The sequence below is a fragment of the Cucurbita pepo genome, chromosome LG20 (assembly GCF_002806865.2).
Source record: "Cucurbita pepo subsp. pepo cultivar mu-cu-16 chromosome LG20, ASM280686v2, whole genome shotgun sequence".
NCBI lineage: Eukaryota > Viridiplantae > Streptophyta > Magnoliopsida > Cucurbitales > Cucurbitaceae > Cucurbita > Cucurbita pepo.
In genome coordinates, this window is record NC_036657.1 from 2,065,300 (window position 1) to 2,089,199 (window position 23,900).

The 23,900-nt window shown below is 39.1% G+C and overlaps 4 protein-coding genes across 9 annotated transcripts; 1 reads left to right on the forward strand and 3 right to left on the reverse strand.

Annotated features, from left to right (window-relative positions):
* Positions 1–10: 10 nt before the first annotated feature.
* Positions 11–5,535, forward strand: LOC111783087 (uncharacterized GPI-anchored protein At1g61900). Its single transcript, XM_023663969.1, has 8 exons — positions 11–419; positions 1,854–2,033; positions 2,119–2,724; positions 2,952–3,197; positions 3,337–3,348; positions 3,597–3,740; positions 3,883–3,927; positions 5,078–5,535. Exons 1-8 carry the CDS (start codon positions 248–250, stop codon positions 5,146–5,148), a joined length of 1,476 nt encoding a protein of 491 aa, XP_023519737.1. The 5' UTR covers positions 11–247; the 3' UTR covers positions 5,149–5,535.
* A 3,395-nt stretch (positions 5,536–8,930) lies between these two features.
* LOC111782470 (UPF0051 protein ABCI8, chloroplastic-like) lies at positions 8,931–12,273 on the reverse strand. The gene is made up of 2 exons (XM_023663223.1): positions 10,664–12,273; positions 8,931–9,395 (listed from the first exon to the last, which is right to left on the reverse strand). Exons 1-2 carry the CDS (start codon positions 12,107–12,109, stop codon positions 9,177–9,179), a joined length of 1,665 nt encoding a protein of 554 aa, XP_023518991.1. The 5' UTR covers positions 12,110–12,273; the 3' UTR covers positions 8,931–9,176.
* A 403-nt stretch (positions 12,274–12,676) lies between these two features.
* Positions 12,677–16,573, reverse strand: LOC111782472 (polyadenylate-binding protein RBP45-like). 4 transcript variants are annotated; one of them, XM_023663224.1, is made up of 6 exons: positions 16,144–16,573; positions 15,462–15,930; positions 13,630–13,685; positions 13,422–13,552; positions 13,218–13,314; positions 12,677–13,116 (listed from the first exon to the last, which is right to left on the reverse strand). In XM_023663224.1, exons 1-6 carry the CDS (start codon positions 16,414–16,416, stop codon positions 12,922–12,924), a joined length of 1,221 nt encoding a protein of 406 aa, XP_023518992.1. In that variant the 5' UTR covers positions 16,417–16,573; the 3' UTR covers positions 12,677–12,921. The 4 variants fall into 4 exon arrangements, 3 of the variants coding, with proteins under 3 accessions (XP_023518992.1, XP_023518993.1, XP_023518994.1); XM_023663225.1 differs by having other exon boundaries at positions 12,677–13,113; positions 16,144–16,416; XR_002813118.1 differs by lacking the exons at positions 12,677–13,116; positions 13,218–13,314 and adding an exon at positions 15,010–15,091 and having other exon boundaries at positions 13,495–13,552; positions 16,144–16,416.
* Positions 16,574–16,976: 403 nt separating this feature from the next.
* Positions 16,977–23,580, reverse strand: LOC111782473 (polyadenylate-binding protein RBP45-like). Of its 3 annotated transcripts, none has more exons than XM_023663228.1 (6): positions 23,162–23,580; positions 22,488–22,956; positions 18,051–18,106; positions 17,843–17,973; positions 17,647–17,743; positions 16,977–17,558 (listed from the first exon to the last, which is right to left on the reverse strand). In XM_023663228.1, exons 1-6 carry the CDS (start codon positions 23,432–23,434, stop codon positions 17,358–17,360), a joined length of 1,227 nt encoding a protein of 408 aa, XP_023518996.1. In that variant the 5' UTR covers positions 23,435–23,580; the 3' UTR covers positions 16,977–17,357. The 3 variants fall into 3 exon arrangements, with proteins under 3 accessions (XP_023518996.1, XP_023518997.1, XP_023518995.1); XM_023663229.1 differs by lacking the exons at positions 22,488–22,956; positions 23,162–23,580 and adding exons at positions 20,144–20,591; positions 20,797–21,216; XM_023663227.1 differs by lacking the exons at positions 22,488–22,956; positions 23,162–23,580 and adding exons at positions 20,123–20,591; positions 20,797–21,069.
* Positions 23,581–23,900: the final 320 nt, after the last annotated feature.

Below are 23,900 nucleotides of genomic sequence, written 5' to 3' on the forward strand. Positions count from 1 at the left end.
TTTTTTTTTTTTTTTTTTTTTTTTTTTTTTTTTTAAATTTTAATTTATTTTTGTGTTCTTCTTCCTTCTTCCTCTTGGTATTGCAGATCTGTCCATGTGTGGGGCCATTCAGACAGCTATTACTTGAGCTGCTTTCGTCCCCACACACTTTGAAGCTCATTCATGGCTTCTCTCTATCTCTCTATCTCCCCACCTTCTCAATTTCTTCACTCACTCAACCACTTCCACTCCTCCAATCCCAATTTTGATGCTTCTTAACCCTTATTCTCTTCATTCCCACTTCCAATTTCTCTTCCTCCACCTCCCTCCCTGCTTCTTTGGAACCCACACAATCTGGAAACTCGAAAAAATGGATGACAGATTCTCTCTCAAGCTTCGTTTCGATGCCGTTCTTCTCCACACGCTACTTCTCCTCCTATGTAAGTGTTCTTAACTTCCTGTTTTTTTCTGCGTTTTTCTATGTGGGGTTCGCCTCTTTTTGCTCGATCTGTTGCCTTTTCACAAGCTTCTTCTTCTTCTCTATGTGCTGAAGTTTAGGTAATTTTGTTCTGCTCTTCTTTCTCGACATTCTTGATTTGCTTATTTCTCTGTTGTTGTTTTGGATTGGATAGAAGAGCTGTCGTTATAGAAAGAATCAGCTTCTGATACCTAATTTTGCTCTGTTATTAACTTACCTTTTTTTCCTCCATCTCTCATTTAATCTAATTTAACCAACGGCTAGATTAAATGATGAATGATTCAGCTGTCATTTTTGTGCTAATGGGTAGCATGCGAGCTGATGATACAAGCAAAGATCTTACTGGGTTGTCTTATAAATGTATAATTCAAGCATCTATGGAGTCTGGCGCAGTTATTTGGCTGTACTCTGGAATTTATGTTCCTTTGTTGGCTTACAAAATGTTTTCTGATACATGGTCTGGATTTTGTAGAAGTAATCCTCACATAAGGGTTATAAATGAAACAGTAACTATAGGACCAAAAGAAATGAGTTTGGTTCAAGTAGTCGTGCTCACCAGCTAGCTGTTTTGCCGGAAGTATAACAGAGCTTTTGGAAGAGGCTCCAACCAGAAATCATAGGGCCAAAAGAAATGAGTTTGGTTCACCCATTACCTTAAGCAATTAGCACACCTGACTTAGCCATGGATGACTTTAGGTTTTATATCCTTTTCATATGCAATTATCTTTAGACAGAGATATTGTGTTATCTATTGAAGTGGACTATGAAATAGCGTGAAGCTGTTACTAACATATTTGGATTTGTCTGTAATTATGAGATCCCACGTTGGTTGGAAAGGAGAACGAAACATTTCTTATAAGGGTGTGGAAACCTCTCCCGCGTTTTAAAACTTTGAGAGGAAGCCTAGAAGGGAAAGCCCAAAGCTGATAATATTTGCTAGCGGTGTACTTTAGTTGTTACAAATGGTATCAGAGTCAGGCTCCAAACATTGTGCTAACGACGACGCTGGGCTCCCAAGGGAGGTGGTGGATTATGAGATCCTACATTGGTTGGAGATGGAAACCCACATTCATTATACGGGTGTGGAAATTTCTCTCTAGTAGGCACGTTTTAAAACCTTGAAGCGAACCTCAATAGTGAACTAGCTCCTCCGCTTGCTTGTGCCATTTCAATATATTATCCTTTTTGGTATCTCATCATATGGCAATAAAACCTATCAATGAAATTTTTTGTGTACTAAATCCTCCAAAAACGATTCTGTTCGTCTCTCAAATTAGTATGTTCATGCCACTTAAAACTGCAGAACATCATTATACAATAAACTAAAAAATGGTTGTCCTTTATATGTTTAACGCGGTATTATATCTTACGAGTTATTTTTTGCTTTTTGTTGCAGATTTCCATGAAGCTAGCTGCATCCCGTCAACATATCCAACACGGCATCTGTCGAATGAGAAACCAATGGATGATATGTATCCCGAGATCGCTCCAAGTGGGAATCCAAAGCCATTCCTTCCTCTCCTTGCCCCTTCTCCATTGGCACCCTTCACAAATACCACAGTCCCAAACTTATCAGGTTTATCATTGTTTGTCTAGAAAGAGTTAGTTTATAATGATTCATTGATTCTTCTTTTCAATTTAATCTCTCATACTCCTTACAGGACAATGTTTGTTGAACTTTTCTGCAACCGAAACTTTGATGGGTGTGACTGCCATGGATTGTTGGGCCCCTTTCGCGAAACAGATGGCCAATGTTATTTGTTGTCCGCAGTTAGAAGCTACTCTTGCTATCCTTATTGGTCAGTCGAGTAAAGATACTAATGTTCTTGCTTTAAACGGGACGCTTGCCGAATATTGCCTCTCAGATATTGAGCAGATTTTGGTGGGGCAGGGTGCAAATGAACGTCTTAAACACATATGCAGAGTTCATCCAGCCAATCTCACTGAAGGGTCTTGTCCGGCCAAAGATGTTAGTGAATTTGAGACCACTGTCGATACGTCTAAGTTGCTTGCTGCCTGTAATAAAATTGATCCTGTGAAAGAATGCTGCAATGCAATCTGCCAGAATGCCATTTCAGAAGCCGCTACAAAGTTAGCAATGATATCTACAGATTTCTTGGGTATGCCTGGATCTCAAGTCTTGCCCGAACAGTCCGCTAGGGTTCGTGATTGTAAAACTATCGTCCTCCGATGGCTGGCAAGCAAACTTCACCCTGCTAATGCCAAGGAAGTTCTTAGAGTACTGTCCAATTGCAATGTTAACAAAGGTGAGCTTGAAAGCAAATCTTTTCGAACCGAGATTTACGAAATTCTCGTGATATCACTGTTATAATTCATCACATCTCTATGTATTTGTCGATCCTACGCCCATTTGCCTTGTTGGTCAATGTCTACAACATTTTCAATTTTTTAAGATTCGAGTCACCACTCACTTCTGATGCTATTATCTTTAGCTACCACATCATCATAGATCTTTTCGGTGTGCTATTCTCAGTGTGTCCATTGGAATTCCCCGACATGAAATATGTTGCCGATGCTTGCGGGAATGCGATCTCTAACAAGACAGGGTGCTGCCTGGCCATGGAAAGCTATGTAACGCATCTGCAAAAGCAGAGCCTCGTTACCAACCTACAAGCTTTGGATTGTGCTACATCATTGGAAATGAAACTACGAAAGTCGAATATCACGAAGAACGTGTACGACCTATGCCATATAAGCCTTAAGGATTTCTCCCTCCAAGGTTTGTAGCTTTTGAATCCTCTTATATTTCCAGATTTAAACAATTCCTTGAATAATTTCACATGGATTCTAATAGTTTCTTTTCCCTTTCCTGCCCATGTTCTAACTTGATAATGGATCTACAACTTTGAGCATTTCAGTTGGAAATCAAGGTACTATTTCATAAAAATTTACTCATTCCATATTCTTGCAAGCTAACCTTTGATTACACCATTAGCTTTTGTTGGCTTAAAAGTTATTGGAAGACATACTGTTGGGATGTTCTTACATTTTTAACGGGAAAAAAAAAAAAGAACGAAGAAGATTGGTGTCGGTCCATAGACACGAATGCAGATTTTTAGCCTGTTTTCGTAATTCAAATGATTCATTTTCTCTCTAACTTTCATTATCATCTCGACAGAGTTTGGATGCCTTCTACCAAGCCTGCCTTCAGATGCCATATTTGATCCATCATCAGGGATCAGCTTTGTTTGTGATCTGAATGACCATATTCCAGCTCCATGGTCTTCTTCAACTCAAATGACAGCTTCATCATGCAATAAGAGTAAGACACATTTTTTTAAAACTTCCAGTATTTGGAGCATGGGTATCAAAGATAGACCCTTAACCAGTTTTCCCATCTTTATAAGAAAATGTTGAGTTATCGTCTTCTTAAATTTCTAATTGCTCACGTTTTTGTATTGCAGCTATCAAAATTCCTGCACTTCCTGCAGCAGCATCTGCTCAAAGTGGTACTTATATTCTTCAACTATCCTTACTAGTGGTCATTTTGAAACAGTAGTTTAATTTCATCATTCTTCTCCGTGAGATCCCACATTAGTTGGAGAGGAGAACGAAACATTCATTACAAGGGTGTGGCAACCTCTCCCTAGTAGATGCGTTTTAAAACCGTGAGGCTAACGGCGATGCGTAACAGGCAAAAGCGGACAATATCTGCTAGCAGTGGGATTGTACTGTTACAAATGGTATTAGAGCTAGGCACTGAGCAGTGTGCCAGCGAGGATGCTGGACCCCAAAAGAGTTGATTGTGAGATCCCACATCAGTTGGAGAGGATAACGAAGCATTTCTTATAAGGGTGTGGAAACCTTTCCCTAGTAGACGTGTTTTAAAACTATGAGGCTGACGACGATACGTAACTAGCCAAAGCGGATAATATCTGCTAGTGGTGGATTTGGTTGTTACACTATCAATCTAATCCCATCCAATCTAATGGCGATACGTAACAGGCCAAAGCGGACAATATTTGCTAGCGGTGGGATTACTGTTACAAATGGTATTAGAGCTAGGCACTGAGCAGTGTGCCAGCGAGGATGCTGGACCCCCAAAGGAGTGGATTGTGAGATCCCCACATCAGTTGGAGAGGAGAACGAAGCATTCCTTATAAGGGGGTGTGGAAACCTTTCCCTAGTAGACGTGTTTTAAAACTGTGAGGCTGACGACATAATGGGCCAAAACGGACAATATCTACTAGCGGTGGGCTTGGTTGTTACACTATCAATCTAATCCCATCCACCAAACACAATTCATACAAACAAGTGGATTCTTTGACCCATTCTTTTACACAAACAGTGGTTACAAAAATGTAGAATTTTCAATCTCGAACTCAGTCAACGATTACAAAACAAGTCATTACTAACTAATGCTCACTGGGATGTATACAGAATTTAATACCATGCTTTAATTGACCTGACATCTGAGTTCTGAGGTAATAGAAGAAAAAAAGACTTTAAGTGAGTCAGTGAGAGTTATGTAGATACAGTATCTTAGTCAAAAAATGCAGAGTTTAGTTAGGTTGGTTTACACATTCAAAGTGGCTTTATATTGAATATAAGTGTCATGAAATCTGAATTTCCTCAAACTTAATACCCCAACTGTTGCAGGCCTTTACAACGATGGTGTGGTACATGTGTTGCTCATTGCTATCTCAGTGGCCCTCATGATACTCATCTAGCTTATTTATTGCTATCTTTGGAGAAGACTGTTGTCAAGTCATCATCTAAAACAAGGATGTTCATGTTCATGTTCATGTTCAATGAAGCTTATGACGAAGTCTTGTATCCTCAGAAGTTTGATGATCCTTGTGAATAGTTTTAGATGTTCTGAATGTGGTAGAAATTTGAGTTGGAAAAATGGTTCCCAAATTCCTAATTTGTTCATTCTTGCTGTCAATGTAATAAAAAAGTTTTGTAAAGATATATTAGGAAAGCCGAGCAGAGTGGTGCAGCATTTCGTTGTATATTTGGATTTCCATCCAACATGAACATAGCTCAATAGTGATTGACGTGTAGTCTTTCTCTTAAATCTGTTCAAATACTCGGTGCTTAAGTATTTGTTTCCATCACTCTTGAAAGCTCGAAAATTTATTCGTTAATCAAACAAAATCAAAATGAATCTGTAATAGCTTAAGTCTACCGCTAATGAATTTTGTCTTTTTTGGCGTGTTACGTATCATCGTCAGTCTCATGGCTTAAAAAAATGTATGTAGGGGAGATGTTTCTACACCTTTATAAATAATACTTCGTTGATATTGTTTATAACTTTTGATTATGAAAATTGATAAGTAACACTTTTCTGGAATGATTCCAAAGTTCGAGTTAAAACGAAACTATCGAAAATGAACTCTCAAAAAACATAAACAGAGTATTCATGAATGAGATAACCGAATCTTTTACCTTCATTTTCCATTAGAGGCAGCATAAAGGAACTCTCCATCCAATATCAAAAGGCATTTCCCTTTTCAAACATAGAACTCCACAAAACAAAGATAAGGAGACAAACACTCAAGAAACCAAAGAAGGAAAGGTCAAAGCTTCCTCCTTAGCTCGTCCAAACAAGCTCTTACAAGTTCTAAGCTGTCCAAATTGCTTGCAGATCCCATTTCTTGCAGTACAAAACCCCATTGACATCGTCTTCTTCAGCTTCTTCAACCTCCTCCCAATCCTTAGCTTAAACTTCCTTATTCTGATTCTGAGACACGAAGATCTCCTCCTACTGCCACTGTTTGCCTGCTCCATTATCTTGTAAATCAAGAACTGAGCTTGCCTGTGCTTTTTCTCTTCTGGGTCTTCCTTCTCCATCCTTGAGTACCCATTTTGCCTCCTTGTCACTAACCCACTCATATTTCCTCTGCTAAAACAGAGCCTTTCAGAAACAGAGCCTTACAGAAACAGAGCAGTTTCTAGAGAAAATGATATCAACTCAGAATCAAGCACATAAATTCCTTTCACAATACCCATTTTATATACATAAAGACAAAGAGAGAGAAGGGCGTGATGATTGTTGTCATTTCTTAAATCAAAGAAAAAGTTAAAAACATAGCTAACCGTCCATGCGTCATTCCATCCTAAGCAGAAACCTACTCTTATATTCTTCTATAATTATCATTCTGATTATGATTTTCAATATTTTATGATAAAACTTGGATCTTGGGATAAGTTTAAAACAATGCTAACCACATACAAAAAGTGGGATTATTTATTAATGAAGAAAGCTTTCAGTCTGTTATTTTGGGGTCTCTGCAATACTTATTTTGTTCATTGTTCATCAATCTCCATACTCTGATATGAAAAGAAAAGAACAAGAAATTGGGTTTTTGTTAATAAATAATGATATGGGTAATTGTGTAAAGCATGTGATGGATCATTATGAAGCTGTCTGGGTATGAATCCATGCTTCATACTTTGGAAACATATAAATTATTGCATTATTGCATATAACCTATGGTTTAGCATTGAAGAAAAACATATAATAAACTGAATAATTTTTTGTAAAAAACTATGAACCAGCTGCCAATAGAGTCAGCAAGTAAGCCAAGCCGTCCGAATGAACAGTGAAATGAAGCAATATTTAATTGGTCGAATCGGCGACCAGCTGGTGAGATACAAAGTCAAAAGATGGGACGTGTGAAGCTTGTCATGTGTAGAACAGACAAGGACTTGGGTGATGCCTGAAGGTTTCTTGAAGAGTCAGCTTCCCCACGGCTAAAGGGTCGCTAGAATTATTGGAAATTATTGAAAATATATTCATTTATTGGGTTTCCATTATTAGTTTGAATCATGCTGAGTTTGGTCAACTTTGCATTAATCATTTATGCCCATTAACAAATAACCGCACTAGGAAAAGATCACGAGTATATAAGTGGAGACGATTGTTTTTCACTAGATCAGAGCCATGTCTTGGCTTAATCGTGTCTGTAACCTCTCTGGCCGTTAAGTTTCTTTATATCATATATGTTGAAGCCATGTGAGATCTCATATCGATTTTGGAGAGAAAAACGAAACATTTTTTACAAGAGTGTGGAAACCTCTCACTACCGAACGAATTTTAAAAACCTTGAGGAGAAGCTTAAAATGAAAAGTCTAAAAATGACAATATCTACTAGCGATGAATTTGGGCCGTTACAAATGGTATTAGAGCCAGGTTACCAGACGGTGCAAGACACCGGAAGTAGGGCTAGATCCTCTCTATAGTAGACGTGTTCTAAAATCGTGAGGTTAACGGCGGTATAGAACGGGTCAAAGCGAACGTATGATATGATTCACTTTATTGACTTAATATTAAAGATATTGACTTGGATATAGAAGTTAATGTGTCCATGATGAATTGGTAAGGAGCATAGGATCCTGTTCCATTAATATACATTACTTTTTTTTTTTTTCCAGAATGAATGGTTGAGAATAAGGCCACAGAGAAACATAAATAAATGAAAGTTGACCAAATGTTAGAGCTCTCAGCGTCAGATTTCAGACTAAAAGTAAAGAGTTTTGAGAAACAGAGCACGCTATTGGGCTCTGTTTTATTTTGTATTTGCTTTCTTCTTCATGCATGTCGTCTGCAACCATGCTCCTTATTATTTCCAAATAAACAAGCAAAGGATGATGTCTGTTTGATGTTTAAGGTCCATTATATTTACTTCCGAAGGTCAACTTTTGAGCATGATGATGTTTGCAATGACACAGACAAAGTAACCTTGGAATCTGTAAAAAAAGATTATGTTTTTCCAATACGCATGTCAAGGTTTTTGTTGATTAATGCATGGTACAATAATGAAGAAGCAGGTAGATTGTTTTATTACAGGTCGGTCGGACAAGATTTGATTCACAAGATTGCATCTTGATTCTGGATAAACATCTGCTCTGTTCATCAGTTTATTTCAGGCTTAAAGCACTATATTCGTGAATTGGGTAAACAATCAGAGATTATCTGGGAGAGAAGCAAGACATTTTTTTATAAGGGTGTAGAAATTTTTCATTAGCATACGCGTTTTAAAAATCGTGAAGGGAAGCCCGAAAGGAAAAGCCTAAAAAGGACAATATTTACTAGCGGTGGGCTTGAACAATTACAAATGGTATCAAAGCCAGATACCGAGCGATGTGCCAACGAGGAGGCTGAGCCCTGGAAGAGGATGGACATGAGGCGATGTATCAGCAAGGACACTGGCCCTCGAAGGAGTAGATTGAGGGTCTCTGATCGATTGGAGAAGGGAACAAATGCAGCAAGGACACTAAGCCCCAAAGGGGGTGGATTGTGAGATCACACGTTGGTTAGGAAGGGAAACGAACCATTCTTTGTAAAGGTGTGAAAACCTCTTCCTAATATACGCATTTCAAGTGAAAGTTAAAAAAAAACAATATCTACTGGAGGTGAGCTTAGACTTGGGCTGTTACATTTATCTTAACTCGGAGTTGATGTCACAGCATATCAAAGTGTAAATCATGTTCAGACATGACCAGATGAATAATAAGTGAGGATTTTATTCATATATAAGAACAGCAAGTCTGTCTTCCAGATCTCGATCTGTAGCTATAAATGGGCGACTACAAGTTGATTGAACACCCAAAATAATTTACATTCTGCCCATGTCTTTGGAGGCAGAAGTATATTCCAAGCAGAATGATGCAGGCTTGGGAGCCGGTAATGCTAAGTAATCTATAAGCTTCTCAAGATGATTAAACCTTCAAAAGTTCCTATAGTTTCCACTTAACCCACTGATCCTTCAAGCTTCAAGCTCATGAGTTGGTTCACCTCAGCACCAAATTCATCAGGCAGCTCGTTGAAGACATCACGACAGAATCCGGATATCATGGCAGCCATGGCCTTCTCATAGTCTATTCCTCTCTGTTGAAAATAAAACAACTGATCTTCACCAATCTTGGACGTACTGGCTTCATGTTCAATGCGGGCTGTGGGATTCTTCACCTGTTTGAAACGAGATTGTGAGTTATTTTGAAGATTTGAGTAATAAAATTTGCACAAATTCTAGCCTAGGTTTGCTCATCTCAAGTATTTCATCTTCCAGACAGTTCTTGGGTTATCCCTATCAAAGTCACCTCCATTGGATTAATAAAGAACTTTCTACTTCAAAAGGTATACCCTCAATCTCATATTATGTATACTTGCAACTCTATAATGATGAAGAAAACTATGTCAAGAAAACTATGTAAACAGAAACATAGAAGACTTCAAAATAAGTTTAAGCTACCATTTCGGTGCCTAGATTTGAAGTTATGAAATTAAAACAAGCGTGGCAGTGCATGCATGACAAGATTTTCATCATCGGGTTGGGGAGGAGAATGAAACATTTTTTACAAGGGTGTGAAAACCTCCCTCTAGCACCTGTGTTTTAAAAACTTTGAGAGGAAACTCAAAAAGGAAAGCCCAAAGAGGAAAATATCTGCTAGTAGCAGGCTTAAGCTGTTACAAATGGTATCAGAGCTAGACATTCGGTGGTATGCCATTAAGGATGCTGAGCCCTCGAAAGGGGGTGGACAGCGAACAGTGCGCGAGGGAAGATGCTGGACCCCAAAGGGTGTGTATTGTGAGATCCCACATTGATTGGAGAGAGGAATGAGTGCCAGCGGGGACGCTGGGTCCCGAATGGAGGTGAATTGTGAGATCCCACATCGATTAGAAAGAGGAACAAAACATTTTTTATTAGGGTGTGTAAACCTCTCCCTAGCGGATACGTTTTAAAAACCTTGAGAGGAAGCCAGAAAGGGAAAACACAAAGATACAATATCGGCTAGTGGTGGGTTTGAGCGGTTACTTCCAAATTGTTTTCTCATAGAAAAGTTATTTGCAGGATAATCACTAATTACCTCTTCTTCATCAGTGACTTTAACTATAGAAAGTGAAAAAATTGAGGCGATTCTTTGTTTTTCGGACAAGTAGGTAATGATGTAATATTAGAGAAGTTTCCGGGAGGTTGCTATTTTTGGGAAGAAATTTATTGAGGGACTTTGTAGTGTGAGAGTGTGAGATATACACTTTGTAAACATTTTGATTATTGAGATTGGTTGCTACCCGTGGATGCAAGAGAATTTCTTCTCTCCGAACCACGTAAATCTTTGTGTCTTTTTGTTTAATTTCTGTTTGTGGGTGTGTGAGTGCAATCGATCTTACTTCTACTTCCGTAACAACATAGTCAACTTTGGAAACAAACAAATAAGAAGATCAAAGGGAATTACCTGGATGTATGGATAAGTGTTGGCAGCAGCATTGTCACCAATGAGCATTGAATCACATTGAGACGAGTTCTTCGCATTGTCTGCTTTGGATTGAACCTGAACAAGCCCCCTATAACAGTTCCTTGAGTTCCCAACAGAAATACCTTTTGAGATAATTCTACTCCTTGTATTCTTTCCTTTGTGTATCATCTTCGTACCCGTATCTGCCTGTTGATAATTATTCGTCAGCGCTACCGAATAGAACTCGCCAACAGTATCATCTCCCTCCAAAACAACGCTCGGATACTTCCAAGTAATGGCAGAACCTGTTTCTACTTGTGTCCAAGATATTTTAGAACGAGCCCCGGCACAAAGGCCACGCTTCGTTACAAAATTATACACACCCCCTTTTCCTTCCTCGTCGCCAGCATACCAGTTTTGAACTGTGGAGTACTTAATCTCTGCACCTTCAGCACAATACAATTCAACCACAGCAGCATGAAGCTGATTTCTATCATAGGAAGGCGCTGTGCATCCCTCTAAATACTCTACAAAACTCCTGTCATCAGCAACAATCAAAGTTCTCTCGAACTGTCCAGTTTCCAAAGCATTGATTCGAAAATAAGTCGAAATCTGCATCGGGCACTTCGTGTTCTTAGGTATATAACAAAATGATCCATCGCTAAACACCGCCGAGTTCAATGCAGCATAAAAGTTATCCTCACTAGGCACAACTCTTCCCAAATACTTTCTAATTAGATCAGGATATTCCCTAATTGCCTCAGATATTGAACAGAAAATTACACCAGCTTTTTCTAGCGTTTGCCTATGAGTAGTAGCAATTGAAACACTATCTAGAACAGCATCAACAGCAACGTTAGCTAGACGGTTGCGTTCATTTAAAGGAACCCCGAGCCTATCAAAATACATGAGCAGCTCGGGGTCCGCCTCGTCAAGGCTGTTCAAAGTAGGTTTTTTCTTAGGGGCAGAATAATAACATAGATCTTGAAAATCAATTGGTGGATATCGATTATCAGACCATGTCGGTTCTTTCATCCTAAGGAATTTCTCAAAAGAATTCAACCGAAACTGAAGCATCCAATCGGGTTCTTCTTTTAGGGACGAAATCAATCGAATAGTTTCCTTGGAAAGCCCTTTCGGAATCGAAAACGAATCGATATCCACAGTAAATCCAAATTTCTTATCGTAATCGCGGTTACGAAGAATATCCTGAATTTTCTCATCAGTACTGGTAGATGACGGCGAGGGCTTACCTGGAGAAGTCGGACCGGATATCGCAGTTTTGGGATCGTAGCTGACATCTGCTCGGACTCTGAAGGGCTTCGACTTCGAAATCTTCAAGTTAGCAATTCTGGGACTCTGCAGCCTTTGAATAGCGTCTTTTTGTAGTTCCCAAGTGGGGTGATGAGGAAAGCGTGGAATTCCATTAGCTAGCAGAGAGGCCATGGATGATAACAGAGGCTCAGAGAGCGCGCGCGAGAGAGAGAGAGAGAGAGAGAGAGAGAGAGGAGAATCTATACGCCGCTAAATTTCGTGATAATCATGGTGTCTCCTCGCAGATCTTCCCACGAACAGCAATTAGAAACGATTGTCTTGTGGCCAACACGAACCTCCAACCCAAATATAAATCAAAATTTTTGAGACCTCAATATTAGTGAACTAGTAATAAAATCATTTAATTTTCTCGGTTATTAAAATGAATTTAATTTTAATTTGGCTATTGAAGTTTAGATTTTTAATTCATCTTTAAAGTATTTAAATTATACATATCAATAAACTAAAACTATTTAGAACTTAATTATACATTACAAAAAACTAATTATGAAATAAATTCGAACATGGATGACAAAAGTGTTCTTTTTTTTTCTTTTTTTTTTTTTTTCAATTTTAAGAACCAAACAATTTTTATTTTAACCCTAAGATTTAAAAAAAAACATATATATTTATATACATACACATATATATATATATATGTATGTATATAGACACAAGTTTGTAGTCTAACTCGCATGATTAGCAAAGACAGAAAATTAACTATAGAAATAAAATAAACGACACAAAGTACACAATCAAACTTCTGAGGAAGAACATAATTAAAAAAAACAAGAAAAAAAGAAAAAGAAAGGTATTTCAGTCATCAAGGAGTTATGGTAGAGAATAGAAAATAGAAAAAAGAGTTCTTCAGAATGGATGGAATGGGAGGGGTAACTCAAAACGGGGGAGGAGGCCAGGCCAGAGTGAACAAAACTTCAAATCTACTACATGTATCCTCCTTGCTGCTGCTGCTGCGGTTGCTGTGGTGGTGGCTGCTGGTAATTCCCATAGCCGCCATACCCACTGTAGAACATATTAGGGTCCTGCGGGGCTGGAGCGTAGCTGAAGTTTTCGTATCCTTGCCCGTACCCGTAATACCCGCCTCCACCATTCCATTGGTTAGGATCCGCCTGAGGCTGCTGAAAGGTGAAGAAACAATTTAATTGATCATTATGAAAGAACTATATTCAATAACCATTGTCGGAGGATATCAGATGAGTGTACTATAATAGAACTCTACCTGTTTATTTGAAGGACTACGTCCCCATGAAAGTCTAATGTTCTGCCCACCAATTTGTGTTCCATTCAGCATACGTAATGCTTCCTCAGCACAGTTTCTAATAACGAAGTTTAAATCACCAATAAATGTGTCATCACCAATAAATGTGTCATCACCAATTCAAGGGAGATTAAGATGTTAGGGTACATCTTTAAGACTACTCACCGGTCAGAAAATTGAACAAAACCACATCGTTTGCCCACAGGTATCTTTACATGCACCAATTCCCCATACTGACCAAATACTTGTCTCAAGTGATCATCTGTGACATTAGAGTCCAAATTCCCCACAAATATCTGCAATATAGCCATTTAAGAAGTTAGAAACCGCAAATAAAATTACATGGAAAAGGAAAAAAGGGTAAAGAACCCACAGTAGTATTGTTTGGATCACTCTCATTTTGGGTTCCTTGAGGGTTCTGGTATGAATCTGAAATGCAAAAAATTAAGCCAACATGAATTTGCATTTTATCTTGAACTATCAGGTGTTCTCTTCTTTTAATATATCTTAAAGACAAAATCTCCAACAATAAAATTGAAACAAAAGAAATTTTCAATTGCACAATCTCAACAGTATTTTAAGAGGTTTACTGAGACCTAAACACTTTTGGTTAAGAGAGGTAATACATAAAGCATGTGGCAGTATGAAGGGTAATATTGTAGTACTCATAAAACCACAAAGGATACCAAAAAAAATTAGAGATGCAAAGAATTACCCCAAAATAAGGGAAATAATAAAAGACAAGTCTATTATATCACAGTCACGCCTAAAAAGGCTCAAAGCAAGACATGCATAACATCGTCCATAAAGGTACAATCTTCCTTTTATCTGACATAGGCGTAAGCCTAGAGACAGGGAAGGGTTTGAAAACATTGATCATAAAAAGGCCAGAATTTAAAAAACAAACCATAGAATGTAAAATAGGTAAATATAAGGGATCATATCATATCACATGAAGAAATATCCATAGGATAATACACATGATTAAAAAAAAAGAGGTGATATCATAAAGCATCACATCCTAATGTTCTAAATATCACAAATAGAGTCTCTAACTTCAGACTCAGGCAACCATACTCTGCCATATTAAAAATCTAGCATGAAGAAACTAGCCCAATCATTAGCATAAAAATTATTCAAACAAAGAAACAGAGTAAAATATATAACAAAAACTATAAGTGATGAAAGTATCCAAACATAACATAAGCAAGACCAATCAATAGAATCCTATTTACACGAGATACAAACAAAGTATCCCTCAATATATCTGTGTCCACCAGGTTAAAGAAGAAAGGACTGACAATTTGGAATACCGAGCTAGAGAAATGAAAAACTAGAAAGAAAGGAGAATCCATGCAGTCCAAAATTCTTTTATAGGTAATGGATTCGAAAGCATAAACAGGAACGAATAATCATACTTAGAAGAAAACATAGGTAAACCCTGTAAACCCTAATATTAGGTGTTAAAGGACAAGCACAACCTATGTGGCCTGCTATAGCTGTTGTAGAAGGATAGTTCAATATAAAACCAGCGTGCCATCACATTAATGAAATTGCAATAATTCATCTACCTAAAGAGCCAACGTAGCCTGAACTTCTTTTGAAAAAAATCTAATGGAATTAGATTGAAATGCCAGGGAGAAAAAAAACACCCATGAAAATGAAAGGAAAAGCTAAACGTTGCAGAACTAAAGGTGAATTAAAAAACGTAGCATAAATATGCCACATAAGACATTGGCGGGAAAAAACTGACCTAAATGGAACAACGTACTAAAGGGTAAGCATGTCAGCTGAAATCAGTAGCGGACCCCAAGCTGACAGAACCTTTTGACACCCTGCTTAAAGAAAAGAGGAGTTTTATAAGTTTATGAATCCTTTTTATAGTTACAATGACCAAAGTTCGAATTGGAACTGCACGAAGGAAAAGGCATGAAAGGCTACTATTCTCCAAGGGTATAACGAGGGGGGAATTAAAATGCTAGAAAACTAAAAAATAAAAGTAACGGAGAGGAGCTAAATCCGGACAGAAAAATAAAGAAGGTCGGATTTCATCTAGGCATATTGAAAGCAAAAAGAAAGCCAAAACTCTAAACTCAACTGGCACATCCATACTATTGAACGAATGAAGGAGGATATATTCAATACAGAATTTGATGCTCTGTTTCTCATTTAAATTTTCCAATTTGGGGGGAGGTTAGTATTTACTTTTCGCATACTGCTGACCGCCAGAAGTGTTCTTGTTAGCCGCTGGTCCGATACGCATGGGCCTGGATGAACAGAGGACACCATTCATCTCAGTCATTGCCCGCATTTGTTCACTCTCATCTCCGAACTTAACAAATCCATAACCTTTAGTACGTCCAGTGAGCCTGTCAATCACAACTTTAGCACCCTTAACGGAGGTATAACGGGCCCTAAATGTCTCTTGTAGCACGTAATCAGTAACATCACCAGCCAAATCTCCTACAAAAATTGTGTAATCGGGAGAGTCATCTTGTCGTTTCTCCCCTGCTGATGCCCAGTTCAATCTAAAATTTTGCGCCCCATTGGGCATCGCTGTGCCGTTATATGCTTGTAGTACCCTTTCCGCTGCTGGACGAGTTAAAAATTCAAGAAAGCCGTAACCCTCGGACTGGCCGGTTTGCTTGTTCCGAATAACTTTCACGGATGAAACCTGGGAATAAAAACATCATCAATTCTATACGAAAAAAAATTGTAACCGCTTAATATCTATCGAGATGACATTTCAGAAACATGTACATGCACGAATCTGGATGAAATCGACCTAATAATCACAAAAGTCCGACAAATCCCACAAATAATAATAATAAAAATAAAGACATATACACACATGATCTCAAGTGCGGTGGCGCGTTGATTCACGTACCTCGCCTGTATGAGCAAAGCAATTAAAAATATAGTTCTCGTCCATCCAGTACTGCAAGTCTCCGATCCAGAGAGTACGAACTTCATCGGCGTTGGCTGGTTGAGAGGGTTGGCCCTGAGGCGAAGCGGCCTGCGGCTGCTGAGGCCACATCTGAGGGACAGGCTGCGGTTGAGGCGGCTGAGGAGGCATCATCATGTAAGGAGGTTGTTGTTGCTGGTATTGAGGGGCCTGGTGAGGCATGTTGTGAGGAGCAATACCAGGTGCAGGCTGCATGGTTTCGAAAAAGGGAAACAAAATCTCCTTGTAGAGAGAAAAAGAAAGAAGAGAGTTTGGGTGTCTCGTCTGAACAAAGAGAAACCCTAACCCTAGAAGTCGAGAATGAGCGAAAGGGAGGGAACAAATAGAAGGGAATCCAGAAGGAAACAATTAGATTTATCGTTTAAAAAGGAAATAAAATAAAACAAAATTTGAAATACTTTATCCCAACGCTTTGAGGCCATGATTTATAGAAAGAACATTGGGCCCCAGAACCATGTCCCAAATCCAACCAATCAAGAAGCGAGCTTATGGAACTCCAGATGGTACCGACCGCACGTGAATATTTAGATTTTCTATTATCGTAAGCAGACTAATTCCAACAATGCCCGAAAAAAGCACTCCTCGCATAGAAATTTGTTAAGAAATTAAACAATTTTAAAATATTTTTAGAAAAATTAATTTCAATCGAACGTGCAGAAGTGAATAAAAATTGCAATTTGGCCCCATGTTTATTACTAATAAATGAATTTTCCCTACAAAAACTCGATGGGAAATGGGAGTCCAACAACAAAAAGTAGAGTTCAAGCCACTTAAATACCATAAAAAAGTGTCAATAAAGCCAGAATATAAGTCAGATGGGCTAGTCCAGCAGGAACATAAATAGTAGGTTCAGGTTGTACTGCAACCACGTACAGCAATTTAAGCAAGAATTTACGAGAATTACAATAAGATCATTCAAATGGCTGGCTACCCATCATAGATTATGAAGAAACAAATAACGCAAGACGCAAAACCTCTAACACCAGATACAAGCACACAAGCGACATCATGTCAACGGAGTCATAGAATAGATGAGAGTAACATCTTCAAAATCTTCTACAAATGACAAGCAGAAGTTTGGGGTCACGTTCTGAGGGGGGGAGGTGGTGGGGGGGCACAACAAGCAAACTTGTCATCTACATATACCCTCCTCCTTGTTGCTGCGATGGCTGCTGCGGTCCTGGTTGTTGGTAGTTCCCATACCCACCATAGCCACTGTAGAACATGTTAGGGTCTTGGGAAGCTGGAGCATAGCTATAGTTTTCATATCCTTGTCCATACCCATAATATCCTCCTCCTCCTCCTCCACCATTCCACTGATTAGGGTCAGCCTGAGGCTGTAAATTTGCAATAGAGGATTATAAAGCTTCATATTTGCTTCAATATGAATACTGGATAATAAGTGAGACATAATACTACTACTACCTGTTTGTTAGAAGGACTACGGCCCCATGAAAGTCTAATGGTTTGCCCACCAATTTGGGTTCCATTCAACATGCGCAAAGCTTCATCGGCGCAGCTTCTGAAATAGGATTTAAAAAAAACAAAATAATCTACTCATGAGCAAACGAGCGCCAAATGTAGGGAAGGGGCAAGGCATCATAAATGCTTGAGAACCAACCTGTCTGAAAATTGAACAAAGCCACATCGCTTGCCTGCAGGTATCTTAACATGCACCAGCTCTCCATACTGACTGAATACTTGTCTAAGATGCTCATCAGTGACGTTAGAATCCAAATTTCCCACAAATATCTGCAAGAAGATAACATAGCAACTCATAAACATGTCCATATGATTATATTACTACTAAGAAGTAATGAAGTACCCACAGTTGTATTATTTGGATCGTTCTCATTCTGAGTCCCTTGAGGATTCTGGTATGAAGCTGCATTTGGAAATATCAAACTTATCTGTCAACGTAAACTAAAAAATTCCAGAGTTGTCATTTTTCTTAAATAAGATACTGTCCTCAATGACACTTCTAACTTAACAGTGTCATATCACAACATCATTATGGTGAATGATAGTAATTTAAAAAAAAAAAAAAAAAAAAAAACCAAGACACATGCAAAGACTAAAACAAAATAAGCACAAATGACTAGCAAACCAAAGATATATGAAAAAACACATCCTGTCTTTCACAGAGACTTAGCCCACCAAACAGAACCCACGAATGCCAAAATCTCAACTCTTAAAATTTACCGTAATTAATTCTTGTCTTACTCCTGTCTTTCACTGAGACTTGAGTGTTTTGCACCTCAGATACAGAAGCACAGAAGGCGCATACCCCTATCCATAAGGGTGTAAGCCTCCTAGGCATAAGCTTTGAAGAACTACAAAGCTTTCAGCTCATACCAATTGAGAACATTCACATGAAGACCAGAATATTAAGAATACAACACATTGTGCCAAACATAATGAACGCAAAATAGGTGAGTAAGTAATTCCATATCTTCCCCATATCGGACAAGAAAAAAAACCATATTATAATACACAATAGTTATTCAAGAAAGGGAAACTATAAGGCATCCCATCCAAAAGAACTAAATATCACAAATAGCCTCCCTGACTTCAGACATGAGGCAACCATACTACACCATATTGGAAATCTTGCACGCTAGCCAATCAATCACATAAAATGATTCAAACCAAGAAACGGTGTGAACCTTGAGATAAAAACTAGAAGAGGTGAATGTAGCCAATCTTCAAATCAGCAAAACCAATATAAATAAATCTTATTTACAAAAGACGTATATACAACATAAACCTGAATATAAATAAATCCAACACGTTAAAAGAAGTATACAATGTTCAAGAGGAATGCTTTATGAAATATCCAGCTACAGAACGAAAAACGAACAAGAAATGAAACCCATGCAGATCAACAAATGCATCAAATTCTTTTGAAGGTAGTGGATTTGTCTAAAGAAATGGTATCCAACTATCAAGTACAACAATCCAACACGTTAAAAGAAGAATACAATGTTCAAGAGGAATGGCTTTATGAAATATCGAGCTACAGAACGAAAAACTAGTATGAAATGAGAACCCATGCAGATCAAGAAATGTATCAAATTCTTTTGATACTGAGAATAAAATATAGGAAAGTAAATCCCATAAGCCCTAAATAATAGGAGGTAAAGGACAACCACACCTTTGTGGCCTACTGCAATTGCTGTAGAAAGAAAGCTCAGAATCAAACTAGTCTGCTATCCCAGACTCCCAGTTGTTGGAAATTTCAATAAATCTAGCTAAAGAACCTAAGTGGCCTAAACTTTAAAAAAAAAAAAAAAAAATTCTGACGGAATTAGACATTGCGAAATGGCAGGGGGAAAAAACCCATGCAAATGAAAGGAAAAACTAAACTTTGCAAAACTAAAGGTAAATTAGAAAAACGTAGCAAAAATACGCCACTTAAAAAGAAAGAGGTAAGACATTGGCGGTAAAAAAACTGACCTAATTGGAACAACGTACTAAAGGGTAAGCATGTCAGCTGAAATCAGTTGCGGACTCCAAACTAACAGAGCCTTTTGACACCCTGCTTAAAGAAAAGAGGAGTTTTACAAGTTAATGAATCTTTTTTTACAGTAGTTACAGTGACCAAAGTTCGAATTGGAAGTACACGAAGGAAAAGGCATGAAAGGCTACTATTCTTCCAAGGTATAACGAGGGTGGAATTAAAATGCTAGAAAACTAAAAATAAGAGTAACGAAGAGGAGACAAATCCAAACAAAGAACAAATAGGTCGGGTTATATCCTGGCATATTCAAAATGAATACCAGAACTCTAAACACAATCACATCCATGCAACGAATTAATGAAGCGGAATATACACCATAAAAATTTTGATGGACTGTTTTGCATTAAAATGAATCCCCTTTAGGGAAAAGGTGGTATTTACTTTTCGCATATTGCTGAGTACCAGAAGTGTTCTTGTTAGCCGCAGGTCCAATTCGCATAGGCCTAGATGAACAGATAACACCATTCATCTCAGTCATGGCCCGCATTTGTTCAGTCTCGTCTCCGAACTTCACAAACCCATAACCTTTAGTGCGTCCAGTGAGCCTGTCGATCACAACCTTGGCACCCTTTACGGATGTATAGCGAGCCCTGAACGTCTCTTGAAGCACGTAATCAGTAACATCACCAGCCAAATCCCCTACAAAAATTGTATATTCAGGAGAGTCATCTTGTCGCTTCTCCCCTGCTGATGCCCAGTTCAATCTGAAATTTTGTGCCCCGATGGGCATCGGGGTGCCATTATACGTTTGAAGTACTCTTTCTGCAGCTGGGCGTGTTAAGAACTCAATAAAGCCGTAACCCTCGGATTGTCCAGTTTGCTTGTTCCGAATGACTTTCACGGAGGAAATCTGGGGATATAGACATCATTAATTCAAAACAAGAAAAAAAAAAAGACACTAACCGCTTCTTATCCACCGAGTTTACATTGTAATAACATGTATGCGCACAAATCATCATATAATCCAACTAATCATCATAACTCATTCACTAAAAAAGATAGAATAAGTACATACACACGCATGATCTCGACTCGAGTAGCATTCATAGACGTACCTCGCCTGTATGAGCAAAGCAATTGAAAAGAGCGTTCTCGTCCATCCAGTATTGCAAGTCTCCGATCCAGAGCGTACGGACCTCATCGCCGCTAGCTGGTTGAGGCGGTTGGCCCTGTGGCGAGGCGGCCTGCGGCTGTTGAGGCCACATCTGAGGGACAGGCTGCGTTTGAGGCGGCTGAGGGGGCATCATCATGTAAGGAGGTTGCTGTTGCTGATACTGAGGGGCCTGGTGAGGCATGTTGTGAGGGGCAACACCAGGAGCAGGCTGCATCGTATCAAAGATGTCGGAATTTGGTAAATGTGAGATACGGAGAGAGTTTGGGGATCTCGTTTGACTCGGAGAAACCCTAACCCTAGAAGTCGGAAGCAGCCAGGCCTCGAGCGAGAGAGAGAGACGAAATGGTAGGGATTTACTAGGATTTTATTTCATTAGCAAACACTAACAAAAAATTGAGACACGTTATCCGAAAGGGCGTGGGCCCCATACATATATACATCTGTCCATCATCTGCTGCTTCTCTTAGTTAGGCCAATCAACCACCGAGCTCATGCAAAATATAGTGGTTTCGACTACACATGATCAGTTTTGTTAACCAGTAACGATGTCCATTTACCTAGCGGGATACCTAGTGAGTTAGGGCTGGTAGAGACCCAACCCGAAGGATTTGAGGAATTGGGGAGTGATTTCTCTCCGTCAGATAAACAGGGTCGAGGTTGAAAGTTGTATTCTCGTCCCCGTCCTTGCCCAATTTCTCGCCNGAGCTACAGAACGAAAAACTAGTATGAAATGAGAACCCATGCAGATCAAGAAATGTATCAAATTCTTTTGATACTGAGAATAAAATATAGGAAAGTAAATCCCATAAGCCCTAAATAATAGGAGGTAAAGGACAACCACACCTTTGTGGCCTACTGCAATTGCTGTAGAAAGAAAGCTCAGAATCAAACTAGTCTGCTATCCCAGACTCCCAGTTGTTGGAAATTTCAATAAATCTAGCTANGTAATATTGATTCTAGAACTCTTCTGATTTGAATTTTAATCTATATATTTTTTTTTTGGTTAATTNAAAAAAAAAAAAAAAAATTCTGACGGAATTAGACATTGCGAAATGGCAGGGGGAAAAAACCCATGCAAATGAAAGGAAAAACTAAACTTTGCAAAACTAAAGGTAAATTAGAAAAACGTAGCAAAAATACGCCACTTAAAAAGAAAGAGGTAAGACATTGGCGGTAAAAAAACTGACCTAATTGGAACAACGTACTAAAGGGTAAGCATGTCAGCTGAAATCAGTTGCGGACTCCAAACTAACAGAGCCTTTTGACACCCTGCTTAAAGAAAAGAGGAGTTTTACAAGTTAATGAATCTTTTTTTACAGTAGTTACAGTGACCAAAGTTCGAATTGGAAGTACACGAAGGAAAAGGCATGAAAGGCTACTATTCTTCCAAGGTATAACGAGGGTGGAATTAAAATGCTAGAAAACTAAAAATAAGAGTAACGAAGAGGAGACAAATCCAAACAAAGAACAAATAGGTCGGGTTATATCCTGGCATATTCAAAATGAATACCAGAACTCTAAACACAATCACATCCATGCAACGAATTAATGAAGCGGAATATACACCATAAAAATTTTGATGGACTGTTTTGCATTAAAATGAATCCCCTTTAGGGAAAAGGTGGTATTTACTTTTCGCATATTGCTGAGTACCAGAAGTGTTCTTGTTAGCCGCAGGTCCAATTCGCATAGGCCTAGATGAACAGATAACACCATTCATCTCAGTCATGGCCCGCATTTGTTCAGTCTCGTCTCCGAACTTCACAAACCCATAACCTTTAGTGCGTCCAGTGAGCCTGTCGATCACAACCTTGGCACCCTTTACGGATGTATAGCGAGCCCTGAACGTCTCTTGAAGCACGTAATCAGTAACATCACCAGCCAAATCCCCTACAAAAATTGTATATTCAGGAGAGTCATCTTGTCGCTTCTCCCCTGCTGATGCCCAGTTCAATCTGAAATTTTGTGCCCCGATGGGCATCGGGGTGCCATTATACGTTTGAAGTACTCTTTCTGCAGCTGGGCGTGTTAAGAACTCAATAAAGCCGTAACCCTCGGATTGTCCAGTTTGCTTGTTCCGAATGACTTTCACGGAGGAAATCTGGGGATATAGACATCATTAATTCAAAACAAGAAAAAAAAAAAGACACTAACCGCTTCTTATCCACCGAGTTTACATTGTAATAACATGTATGCGCACAAATCATCATATAATCCAACTAATCATCATAACTCATTCACTAAAAAAGATAGAATAAGTACATACACACGCATGATCTCGACTCGAGTAGCATTCATAGACGTACCTCGCCTGTATGAGCAAAGCAATTGAAAAGAGCGTTCTCGTCCATCCAGTATTGCAAGTCTCCGATCCAGAGCGTACGGACCTCATCGCCGCTAGCTGGTTGAGGCGGTTGGCCCTGTGGCGAGGCGGCCTGCGGCTGTTGAGGCCACATCTGAGGGACAGGCTGCGTTTGAGGCGGCTGAGGGGGCATCATCATGTAAGGAGGTTGCTGTTGCTGATACTGAGGGGCCTGGTGAGGCATGTTGTGAGGGGCAACACCAGGAGCAGGCTGCATCGTATCAAAGATGTCGGAATTTGGTAAATGTGAGATACGGAGAGAGTTTGGGGATCTCGTTTGACTCGGAGAAACCCTAACCCTAGAAGTCGGAAGCAGCCAGGCCTCGAGCGAGAGAGAGAGACGAAATGGTAGGGATTTACTAGGATTTTATTTCATTAGCAAACACTAACAAAAAATTGAGACACGTTATCCGAAAGGGCGTGGGCCCCATACATATATACATCTGTCCATCATCTGCTGCTTCTCTTAGTTAGGCCAATCAACCACCGAGCTCATGCAAAATATAGTGGTTTCGACTACACATGATCAGTTTTGTTAACCAGTAACGATGTCCATTTACCTAGCGGGATACCTAGTGAGTTAGGGCTGGTAGAGACCCAACCCGAAGGATTTGAGGAATTGGGGAGTGATTTCTCTCCGTCAGATAAACAGGGTCGAGGTTGAAAGTTGTATTCTCGTCCCC

What these genes read in the sequence shown, in the direction of transcription:
- LOC111783087 (XM_023663969.1), top strand. Translation starts at nt 248, where the DNA reads ATGCTTCTTAACCCTTATTCTCTTCATTCCCACTTCCAATTTCTCTTC. An exon ending in CACGCTACTTCTCCTCCTAT is followed by an intron (nt 420 to 1,853) that starts GTAAGTGTTCTT and finishes TTTTTGTTGCAG; the next exon opens with ATTTCCATGAAGCTAGCTGC. An exon ending in CAATTGCAATGTTAACAAAG is followed by an intron (nt 2,725 to 2,951) that starts GTGAGCTTGAAA and finishes TGCTATTCTCAG; the next exon opens with TGTGTCCATTGGAATTCCCC.
- LOC111782470 (XM_023663223.1), bottom strand. Translation starts at nt 12,109, where the DNA reads ATGGCCTCTCTGCTAGCTAATGGAATTCCACGCTTTCCTCATCACCCC. An exon ending in ACACTTATCCATACATCCAG is followed by an intron (nt 9,396 to 10,663) that starts GTAATTCCCTTT and finishes CGTTTCAAACAG; the next exon opens with GTGAAGAATCCCACAGCCCG.
- LOC111782472 (XM_023663224.1), bottom strand. Translation starts at nt 16,416, where the DNA reads ATGCAGCCTGCACCTGGTATTGCTCCTCACAACATGCCTCACCAGGCC. An exon ending in CGGTCAGCAGTATGCGAAAA is followed by an intron (nt 13,686 to 15,461) that starts GTAAATACTAAC and finishes TTTGCATTTCAG; the next exon opens with ATTCATACCAGAACCCTCAA. An exon ending in GTAGTCCTTCAAATAAACAG is followed by an intron (nt 13,117 to 13,217) that starts GTAGAGTTCTAT and finishes TTCACCTTTCAG; the next exon opens with CAGCCTCAGGCGGATCCTAA.
- LOC111782473 (XM_023663228.1), bottom strand. Translation starts at nt 23,434, where the DNA reads ATGCAGCCTGCTCCTGGTGTTGCCCCTCACAACATGCCTCACCAGGCC. An exon ending in GCTTTGCTCATACAGGCGAG is followed by an intron (nt 22,957 to 23,161) that starts GTACGTCTATGA and finishes CTATATCCCCAG; the next exon opens with ATTTCCTCCGTGAAAGTCAT. An exon ending in TTTGTTCAATTTTCAGACAG is followed by an intron (nt 17,744 to 17,842) that starts GTTGGTTCTCAA and finishes ATCCTATTTCAG; the next exon opens with AAGCTGCGCCGATGAAGCTT.